Below are 11,421 nucleotides of genomic sequence, written 5' to 3'. Positions count from 1 at the left end.
ACCATGCTTCTGTCTGTCCATGCAGCCGTAGTTGTGACATACACACACACGCACACACGCACGCACGCACACACACACAGACATGCACACGCACACACATACACACACACACACACACGCTCCTGCCTTGGTCAGACTTACAGCTGATCCCAGAGTATGTAAATTATGCACACAAACACACACATGCATGTACGTACGCACCCACTCACTCCCTCCAAACAATAGGGAAGACTGTATGGAGGAGACCCTCTCATCTCAGCCCGTCTGTCACAAACGCTTTTTGGCACCAGGCGTTCTGTGGTTCCCCTGAGCTGGTTGCCAGGCAACCCCGGCTGCATTAACACTGTATGAGCGGAAGAGCAGGGGAAGCCTCTTGCCTCTAGAGCATGGCAACCGCTCCGACCACATCGGCGTGAGTATGAGACTGAGTCCCTCGCTCACAGCGCCCGCTCTTATAGCCGTCCAGCTCAAACACACACTGTTCAGTAGACAGCAAGGGAAACACTCAGCCACTGGAGCAGGGGAACGGGAAAAGCCTGGTTAGGTTGCTAATCATTTCGAGGGTGGAATCCACTTTCTGAAATCAGAAGTTGTAGCTTGATTATTTTTTTACCTTAAAATTGAAAATCCAGGATAGGACATCAGCTGAAAGTGTTTTAAATTGCTAAGTTGCATGAGCCAAAGTTTGTCAGTGTGAATTAATCTTTAAAAAGGAACGTCAAGTTGCAGGTTGATGTGTACAGTACTCTGATGTGAGAAAGAAGACTAAAGTCTTTGGTGGAATCAACTGGGGTTTGCAAAGCAAAAAGAAGTGAGATGGAATTATATACATGAAACCGCTTCCCTCCTCACCTGCTCATCATCTGACTCCCCACTTCAACCTGACATCATCTCCCCATCAGAAAAGGAGTGGAGAGGAGAAGAGGAGAGCACAACTGCTCCAGCTCCAGCTCATCAAGGCTGAGGAGGAGAAACTGACCACAAAGCAAACTTGGTCACTACTGAGATGCAACTTGGGGAGGAAACACTCAACTGCCGTGGGGTACGACATCCGACGAAAGAAGCTTTTGAATTGGACAATCTGGAAGACGAGACAGCCCTCTCCCTCGGATCCCGTGCCTCTCCACTGCCAAAGGATGAGAGGTGCCGACTTTTCCCTTAGTTGCCAGGGATATCTGTGCACTACGGAAAGGCAAACAACCCCTCAAGCATGTCCAATGCTATGTTCCTCCTGATGCTCTGCAAGGTAAGTTATCTGCAAAATTCTCACCCTTATTCGTATGCAGTCAACTGGGGTTACCATAGGTCCAGGTTACAGTCCGCTGTGGGGACAAGTGTATATATCTGCTTGTTGACAGCAACAGATTTTCCTATTTTATACAACAGTGTTATAGAAACCTATCAGTAGCCTAGATTTATCATCATGGGTTGTTTTGTAATTTTGCATTTTAACTAGGCAATTGATTAGTTATAATTTTTGGACTAGAGGAAAATGTTGAAAAGTATAGTCATGGAAATAATAGGGTTTGAATCTTTTCAGGCAAGGTGTTAACTTATTCATGTCTGGAGGTAAAGAACAAAGCTGAGATTTGAGATTCATAAAAGTATGAATCCCCCGTTAAATAGTGTTTTATGATAATTGCACCTCTTCTTAAGAGTATGAAATTCTTAAACTTTTCTTCTTGAGGATATTGGGATATTGTTCTTTCACCATGCGGAATTTTCTAATTATTGAAATGAAGTGCTAGATGTACTATACTGTACATGACACATTAGAAGATAATGTATCACAAACTCTTTATTTTTCTTTGTTGCTAGTTTTACATTAGCACAGATAATATATAATTTGGTCAAGATCGATATCTGTGGTGTTGCTTTGTAAAATTAAAAGGTATCAGCTGTCTTAATAACTGGGTGGTCAATCGTAAAGAGTAAAGGTTAAATCAAGAAAATGCCATAAAAAAAGATTCAATGTGCTTCATATAGTGATCGTGTGTGTGTGGAGTTGTCAAATCAAATCTAATCTAATGTTATTGGTCACATACACGTGATTAGCAGATGTTATTGCGGGTGTAGCGAAATGCTTGTGCATCTAGCGCCGACAGTGCAGTAATATCTAACAAATTACACAACATATACCCCATACACATGAATCTAAGTAGGAATGAATTAAGACTATATACATATTGACAGAGTGATGTCAGAGCAGAACGGACTAAGATACAGTAGACTAGTATAGAATACTGTATTTACATATGAGATGAGTAATGGCAGATATGTAAACCTTATCAAAGTGACTACCTATCAAAGTGTTCCATTCCTTAAAGTGGCCAGTGATTTCTAGTCTATGTATATAGGCAGCAGCCTCTAATGTGTTAGTGATAGCTGTTTAACAGTCTGATGGCCTTGAGATAGAAGCTGTTTTTCAGGCGCTCGGTCCCAGCTTTGATGCACCTGTACTGACCTCGCCTTCTGGATTATAGAGGGGTGAACAGGCCGTGGCTCGGGTGGTTAATGTCTTTGATGATCTTTTTGGCCTTCCTTTGACATCGGGTGGTGTAGATGTCCTGGAGGGCGGGTAGTTTGCCACCGGTAATGCGTTGGGCAGACCGTGAATGCGTGTACATGTGTAGTTTTATGTACTGTATACATGTGTGTGTATGTGTGGGTCCAAAAATCTGAGGGGGCACAAAGTACGGCAGGGTGGCTGGAGGGTGATCCGGAGGTAAGAGAATTTGGCATTTTTCAAAAATCTGAAAAAACAGTTTACTGCAATCTATAGCCACAATCATTATGCTTAATACTTCTATGTAAAAAATATGTATATTTTTCTGGATATCTAAGCATACCTCTTAGATATGCTGTATGTATCCTCCTGACTGGTGGTTCTTTTTTTAAAGAAACTAAATATGCTTCTCTGCATCTCTGCTTAAATCTAGGTAAAATAACTGAAGGAATGTCAGTCTTATTCAGTACATTTTGTTATTGCTTGCTTTTCTAAAGTCTACCAACCATGCCAGCAGGCATGCCAGCTAAGATAGACAAGCTAGCTACTCTAACTTGATTGATAGCGTGAAATGGCTTCTTGGTAACTACTGAATAAAAATATAAACGCAACATGCAATAATTTCAAAGATTTTACTGAGTTACAGTTCATATAAGGAAATCAGTCAATATAAATACATTCCTTAGGCCCTAATCTATGGATTTCACCTGACCGGGCAGAGGGCGCAGTTGTGAGATCGGTTGGACGTACTGACACATTCTCAAAAATTATGTTGGAGGTGGGTTATGGTAGAGAAATTAACATTCAATTATCTGGCAACAGCTCTGGGGGACATTTCTGCAGTCAGCATGCCAATTGTACACTCACTCAAAACTTGAGACATTTGTTTCATTGTGTCGTGTGAAAAAACGGCACATTTTAGAGTGTCCTTTTATTGTACCCAGAACAAGGTATACTTGTGTAATGATCATGCTGTTTAATCTGCTTCTTGATATGCCACACTTGTCAAGTGGATGGATTATCTAGGCAAATGAGAAATGCTCACCAACAGGGATGTAAACAAATTTGTGCACAACATTTGAGAGAAATTAGTTTTTTGTGTGTATGGAACATTTTGGGATATTTTATTTCAGCTCATGAAACATGGGACCAACACTTTACATGTTGCATTCATATTTTTGAGGTTGGGAGATTGGGAACCTACCTGGGCTATAAAGCCAACGTCATAAAATTGCTAGGTGGCTAGTAGAATTAAAGAGAAATAACAACAACAAAATGTCTATATTTTTTAGGACAAATCTGAGGGTGCATGTGTCCCTGTGTCCCCTATGGGCATGACGCCGCTGTGTGTGTGTATGTGTGTGAATGAGTGGGGGGTTGTTGTTTGTTTTAATTCCACATCTAAAACAATGCCAAAAGCAACTCTGCCTGTCAGACCCAGTTAGCATCTGGGAATGTTTGACATGCTCAGAATTATTCAAGAGGCAAAAGGTTTTACTCTTCACTGATCTGCAGACGCTAAACCCGATTAGGTGTAGCTGGAGAGCCTGGATGTGTTGTTCCAGGTACAGGATGAACGTTTCCTTCTTTCCATGGTGATGCTCCATTTATCTCGGCCACGCTTCTGGCTTTTGCTCTGAAATCCAGGAACCAGGTGTGAGTCATTACTATTTAAACAAGTATATGACCTTAAATGCAAACGCTTATTTGAAGAAAAGTCTCTACTTTAGAAATCACATATTCCCTGGGAAATATCATACGGTATTTGGACTGTAACTAGATCATTTTTTCGCATAATGACAATTAACTATAATGGACTGCATTTGATGATATGCACATGTTTTTTATCCTCTAGTCACAAGTATTTTACTTTGGAAGTCTTCAGAAATGAACTATGCTTAGTGCAACCAGAAATCTGTAATTTTGTGTCGTTTTCTTACTACTGAAGTACACAAAGTACACCACCAAAAAAAATCGAACCTTAATTGTTTGTTTGAAAATCACTTTGAGCTGGTATCTTCCAATTCCAAACGTAAGGGCCATTATGTACTTGGTACTCAAACAATCAGGATACACCCAGGACATAGACAAAACCTAGGGAGAAGTACCGTAGTGATGAGCTCAGGTGTAAAACAAAGTAAAGATGACATACAGTACCCATGTGGCCATTGAGTAGGGTGCATTGTATAGGCCAAATGTCACAGCTTGCCACACACCTTTCCTGTTGTAAAGCGTGAGGTTTGGACCGGCCAGCTAGCACAGTGGAGGTTTGTATGGAAGGACTCTAGAGCATTTGTTTGAGAGACGAACAGCTGCTCCCTGTGGTAAAGCTGTTTCTCTGCTCCCAGGTTTGGCAGGGACTCCATATCTCTCTCTCCCAAGTGCAGTTTATATCAGCAGCGAGCAGGCGGCTTCATGCATGAGGGCCCATCCAGCAGCATACTACACAATGAGTGCCATTCAGTTTGAGGGAAACCCTGTTTATAGCACTCCCCAAGGCGAGCAATCACAGCCCATTGTTAGAGATCTCAGGTAAAGAAAGCACTCAGCCCACTAGAATGAATCGGTTGGCTTGCTCTTTCCAGGAATATGCATGAATACAAAACATTAAGATAACAAATCATGTTCATATCTGAAGACACTTTCAAGTTGGATTTCTTCTGTTGTCCATCACTTAATTTAATTTGGCTATGCTTACCCAAGTGACATTTGCTGGATAAAACATGCTTCCGAAATGAGTAATTGATGAAGTAATGATTGGTTAATAGTTCTACATTGTTTGAATCGAAAATGGTGAATCATTATAACAGTACCTCTTGCTTTTTCCAATCGATCACAGATGCCACAATATATTACCATACTTGACATACAGTATAGCTTGTTCCACTTCAAGTTGAACTGTCCATTAACCAGAGGCTCAGGAGCTCCCTTTTCCTCAGGTTGGTGACCTTATAATACCTGGTCAAATCTCTCACACTCACCTCTCACCCTACTCACTTCACAGACTCTCACTAGACTCTATAATAGAGTAATAAATGTCATGATTCTGACAGGACATTCTCCCTGCCAAACTGTTTGAGGAAGAACTGAAGCAAGATAACGTAAAGGGAAGAATATAGAGGGGCCTGAGAGCCGAGCGAGAACATAACAAAATCTCTCCTCATGCAGACCTGTTCCAAAGGTTACACAAATTTCAATTACACCAATGGAGGATTTGCAAATGAGCCTTAGTCATCTGGATGTCGCAGATGTTAATTATAGCAAACAATCGTGTGAAATTGGATTCATCATCAGCCACAGCAGATGAACTGTTTTCTGTGTTGTAGACATTGTGATGGGTGGGTTGCAGACACCAGCTGAATGTTAAACTCTTACTTACGGGGGTTTGCCCTCATATGGATTCAACTCAGACTGTGGTGCGTTTGCTCAAAGCCCCACTGGGAAATTGTCTCCCAGGGAACTGAAAGGAGAATGTGTTTGTCCTGTCAATAACCTATCCTTCAATCCATTTGATTTTGTTTTAATTATTGATGAGGTGTGCTAGAGATGCAATGATATGGCCAACAAATGGATTCCAACTGACAGTGGGTTATGCTAGCTCCTCTCCATGGGACATCCACTACATGACTAAAAGTATGTGGGTACCTGCTCGTCAAACATCTCATTCCAAAATCATGGGCATTAATATGGAGTTGGTCCCCCCCTTGCTACTATAACAACCTCCACTCTTCTGGGAAGGCTTTCCACTAGATGTTGGAACATTGATGTGGGGACTTGCTTCCATTCAGCCACAAGAGCATTATTGAGGTCGGTCACTGATGATGGGCAATTAGGCCTGGCTCGCAGTCGGCGTTCCAATTAATCTCAAATGTGTTCGATGGGGTTGAGGTCAGGGCTCTGCACAAGCCAGTCAAATTATTTTACACCGATCTCATTTTTTTTTCTGTATAGACTTCTTATGGGGCACATGGGCATTGTCATGCTGAAACAGGAAAGGGCCTTCCCCAAACTGTTACCACAAAGTTGGAAGCACAGAATAGTCTAGAATTTCATTGTATGCTGTAGCGTTAACATTTCCCTTCACTGGAACTAAGGGGCCTAGCCCAACCCATGAACAGCCCAAAACCTCCTTCACCAACCTTTGCAGTTGGCACTATGCATTGGGGCAGGTAGTGTTCTCCTGGCATCCGCCAAACCCAGATTCGTCCGTCGGACTGCCAAATGGTGAAGCGTGATTCATCACTACAGAGAACGTGTTTCCACTGTTTCAGAGTCCAATGGAGGCAAACTTTCCACCACTCCAGCCGACGCTTGGCATTGCACATGGTAATCTTAGGCTTGTGTGCGGCTGCTTGTCCATGGAAACCCATTTCATGAAGCTCCCGACTAACAGTTATTGTGCTGACGTTGCTTCCAGAGGAAGTTTGGAACTCGGTAGTGAGTGTTGCAACCAAAGACAGACATTTTTTATGCCCTACATGCTTCAGCACTCGGTGGTCGCGTTCTGTGAACCACTTCGCGGCTGAGCCATTGTTTCTCCTAGACGTTTTCACTTCACAATAACAGTACTTACAGTTGACCGGGGCAGCTCTAGCAGGGCAGAAATTTGAGGAACTGACTTGTTGGAAAGGTGGAATCCTATGACGGTGCCACGTTGAAAGTCACTGAGCTCTTCAGTAAGGCCATTCTACTGCCAATGTTTCTCTATGGAGATTGCATGGCTTTGTGCTCAATTTTATACACCCGTCAGCAACAGGTGTGGCTGAAATATTAGAATCCACTAATTTGAAGGGGTGTCCACATACTTTTATATATATAGTATACCATAATACAGATCGACTGAAAACTAGGCTCAACATTTTAAGCAGGGGCAAAAAGCAGGGGCATAAAGCAGGGGCATAAATGCTCCAAATATTTCATTTGAATCATACTTTTGAAGTTATCAAAAAGATAATAATAATCGCCACACCAACCACGGCTTATAGCAGGTGGTCGTTCTATTTCTACTGTACATGAGTTTTCATGCTTTTACAGTTACAAGTGTACATATTAAAAACACGGAACCGTTAGAGGAGCAAACTTTGGTCCTCTGGGTCGTGTCCGGAAGCCAACCTGGCTGCTCCTACTGTGGGCTGACAACAGGCACCACAGACCTGGCTAATGCGGAAGACACATTTCAGTCGAATGCATTCAGTTGTACAACTAACTAGGTATCCACCTTTCCCTTAATGTACGCTTCATAACCCATAAGCCATATAGAGACATAAATGCAAGTGTGGCAAGTAATTTCATCCCGTGAGCCATTCGCACGATGACCAGTGTGTCAATCAAGATGGTCCCTCAGCTGCTCCTTGACAATGTTTTCCACTATGGCATAGGGCAGCTAGTGTGTCAGTTCAATCATCTTGGGCAATCCGCTGAGATAGGCTTCTTTTTTGTAAAGCAATTTGTTTATTTTCAAGTCTTGCCTATTAAAGATTTCTAATAACATATTAGTTTCTCTGCTCCAAATAATTTCCAAAAGTCAGTTGATCTGTGTGTGCATGTTCCTTATAGTTTGCTACTACTATGTGTCAGCTGCCAACGTATAGCAGACGAATCCCTGGCTGTGACCCCACTCTCTGAGGGTATCTCAGGGGGAGTGGGTTATTCAAAAAATACATTTCCATTTCACACCACACACTTGTACAGGTTACACACTTAAACATCTTTGAAACAGGACAAATATAAGAGTCCCCTATTTGACCTGATTGTTGATGTATTTATTGATTTTGTGTTTCTATTATTTTCCAGACTGGTCTGAGAGGGAAACTGCAGACCTTTCCTGGGAAAATGGTAAACACTGCCATCTGTGATGAAGAAACTGGAATGCAAGACAAGGAAGGTACAGAGGAGTCCATTCTGGCCATGCTTGGGATCATCGGCACCATTCTCAACCTGGTAGTCATCATCTTTGTCTACATCTACACCACGTTGTGACTGTGATAAAAACACATCCCTATCGTTTGCATTGAACAGCACAGCAGACCTACCGGCTGCAGCCATGTTATTCGGCTGGGAGTTGAGTCTGTTCCGAGGCGGTGCCGTGCTGTCGATCGACATTCCCATCGTTCAAAGGCATCTAAGACTGTGTGATTACAGCGACGCATGTAACCTACGGCAGCGCCATCGAGCGGTGTTGAGACTATGTTTACGGGAGACTGGACCGTTCCTATGGGGCCTTTGTCCGGGCCGTCAGTATCATCCTGAGTCTCTGATACTACTTTGACCTTTTAACCTGTAAATATGCATGAGGCTAGCGTGAGCCACTTGGTAAGTCAGCTCTCGAGATCCAGCTTTCTTACACAGGTGCCAAGACAAGGAGAACGTTTAAAAAAAGGCCCGATAAACATTTTGATATGAAAAAGGGGAAAGCATGATAATCAAACCCTCAGAATGAACAGATTACATTGAAACTGTAGACTGGAGAAGAGTCATGTACATTATGATCAAATTGATAGTTGATAACTCTATTTACACGAGTACTATCATATTGTTAAAAATGATGTTTACAGAAAAATACTTTGAACTGAGTGTGTTTAGTGGGTAGGTGGTAGCACTGTGCAAGTCAACCTACGTTTATGATGGTTCTATACTATTTATTGTTGTGTTCTGATTTCTATTTTCAGGTAAATATATTTTGGACCCTGTTACTTTACATCATTATTTTATTGTACGTACAGTGATAGAAAAGGAGGCAACCAGGTTTTGTCTATCTGCTTTTTTGGCACTAGCTAAATGGGAAATCTAAGACTTCTTGTTAGTGTTGCTGAGAGAAATATTTTCAGGAGTATCAAGAATCCAAGTCAATTAAATTATGTTTAGTTTTGTTTTGTTTTCAGGAGGTGGGTATTTGGTGAAGTAGGGGGTAGCATCAAATATGATCACAAATGTGTGATCTGCATGCGTCACGATATAGTATTAAAAAGCTCATTTCAAATGGTAATATGGGAGAAAATATTATTGTTGTAAACTTTATCTAAATGTATATAGCATTTACTGAGCTTTGACTGAATAGATCCTTTTATTGTTGCCCTCTCCTTCAGGACTGTGCCAAGTAAGTCATCTAACGTAAACTTCTGCATATTAACTGCAATGCCTTGAGATGAGATGTATAGTGAATTTAAAAGCACAATTTGGATATTACTATTCACAGTAAGTACGAATGTATGGGCAAATGTGTGTAAAGTGTATACGCTGTAGCCTACAACCTCTTGTGATTTCAAAAAAAGTGCCTGAGTTCAAGTTCAGTATCTCAATCCCATTGTCCAGATCTCAAAGCAGAAGAAGATAATATGCAAGGGGATCCAGTGGCAAGACAAACCACACAGAACGGAATCTGCAAACGTGCTTGGCTAATTAACCTGGATCCAATGGCTATCTAAAACATCTCCAGAACACTGGTAACTAATTACAGATGATCCTAGCTCGTTCTATTATGATGTCCTTCAACTTTGTCTACTCTTGATTTCCCTGTAAGGAGCCATTCGAAAAGGTTCAGAATTACCCCCAAAGGTGACTGGCTCCTGCTCCTATTCCTCCAGACATAGCAGATAGTTGGAGGAGGTACAGTAGTGTAGTAAGTACATGGACAGTGTTGAGAATGTATTTCAGATTTGTAATTGAATTGTAAGTCCTTGCCTTTCTGTTTCTGTTTCTATTCTTGTGTAATTTAAATGCCTAGTGAAACCATATGTTATTAAATGGAGTTTCATAGCATTGCATGGGTCTCAGTAACCATGAGCATCATTTTATTAACCTTTGACTTGATATTATAAAATCCCAGATTTAAGCTTTTATCAGATAATTCTATTTTTATGTAGTTGTATGCTTATCTTTGAATTCTCAGAGCCAGTTTTCCAGACTCCTGGACTAAAAAGCATGCTCAATGAAAATTTGTGCTTCTTAGTCCAGGATTAGTCTTAATCTGGGTCTGGGAAACTGGCCCACAAAGCCTATTATACATAGTTTGATGGGTAATACTGGAAGTAAAAAGAAAAATACTTAAATCTTATCTTCCTATTATTTTTTCCATGTCTAAGATAGTTTTTAAGCTTGCTGTTTTGTTAAAAATAATTCAATAAAACCTATTCAAAAATATATTATGAAATTACACACAGTGTTGCCTTAAATGTCTTCAGTCAGACTTATATTTAGTAACTCTCATAAGTCGTATGAGTTTCCGACATTGCTTGAAGTTGAGAGATTTAGTGATGGGAAATTTGGGAAATAATTTACACCTGAATATGAAAGGCACTCACAATCACTCACACCAGAGAGCTTTGAAGAAATAACTTATTTTACACTGACAGTCAGACAGAGATAAATACACTGCTTTCAAGTGAGGAAGAAACATTTAATTTAGAGTTAACAGTGTTTCTTCTCCGTCAAATTCCAAATCAAACTGAAAGACAGAAAACAAGAAATTAACACAAAGCGCGGTGGACAAAGGGACCAAAACGAAATCATCCTAAACAAGTTTATTTTTATTCCGTCTCCTCGTTGTTTGAACGATCATATATGTTTTGAAATAATTTCTCCCTCCATTAGGAATCCACTGGAATCCCAAACAGACTGAAAAAAAGACAGATTAAATACACATTTCTTATACATATTGGATTAGGCAACGAACCAAGTAAACAGTGTTGTTTGAAGATGCACAGCTGCTTAAATTCAACCAAGCCCAGGAGCCCGCTTTAAGCTATTGTTTCACCTGGATACAGCAGCCAACACACCCTCAGATCATTTCCCTTTGAAGCCAAGAGATGCTTACTGAAGAATGGGTGGAAGACTGCAATGTACCAGAGAGAAATGATTCAATCAAGGTCATTGTCCATGAAAGCATACAGGCTCTATATAAAGGATGCACTGAACAT

The 11,421-nt window shown here is 41.0% G+C and overlaps 1 protein-coding gene across 2 annotated transcripts; it reads left to right on the top strand.

Moving 5' to 3' along the window:
* Positions 1–274: 274 nt before the first annotated feature.
* On the top strand, positions 275–10,658 carry LOC129811849 (protein TUNAR-like). Of its 2 annotated transcripts, none has more exons than XM_055863523.1 (2): positions 275–1,246; positions 8,300–10,658. In XM_055863523.1, the coding sequence occupies exons 1-2, from the start codon at positions 1,211–1,213 to the stop codon at positions 8,483–8,485; spliced, it is 222 nt and encodes a 73-aa protein (XP_055719498.1). In that variant the 5' UTR covers positions 275–1,210; the 3' UTR covers positions 8,486–10,658. The 2 variants fall into 2 exon arrangements, with proteins under 2 accessions (XP_055719498.1, XP_055719497.1); XM_055863522.1 differs by lacking the exon at positions 275–1,246 and adding an exon at positions 1,799–2,725.
* The last annotated feature ends 763 nt before the right edge of the window (positions 10,659–11,421 follow it).

The sequence above is a fragment of the Salvelinus fontinalis genome, chromosome 15, assembly GCF_029448725.1.
Source record: "Salvelinus fontinalis isolate EN_2023a chromosome 15, ASM2944872v1, whole genome shotgun sequence".
NCBI lineage: Eukaryota > Metazoa > Chordata > Actinopteri > Salmoniformes > Salmonidae > Salvelinus > Salvelinus fontinalis.
The sequence above is the reverse complement of the archived record's forward strand: the minus strand, read 5'-3'. Positions and strand labels throughout refer to the sequence as shown.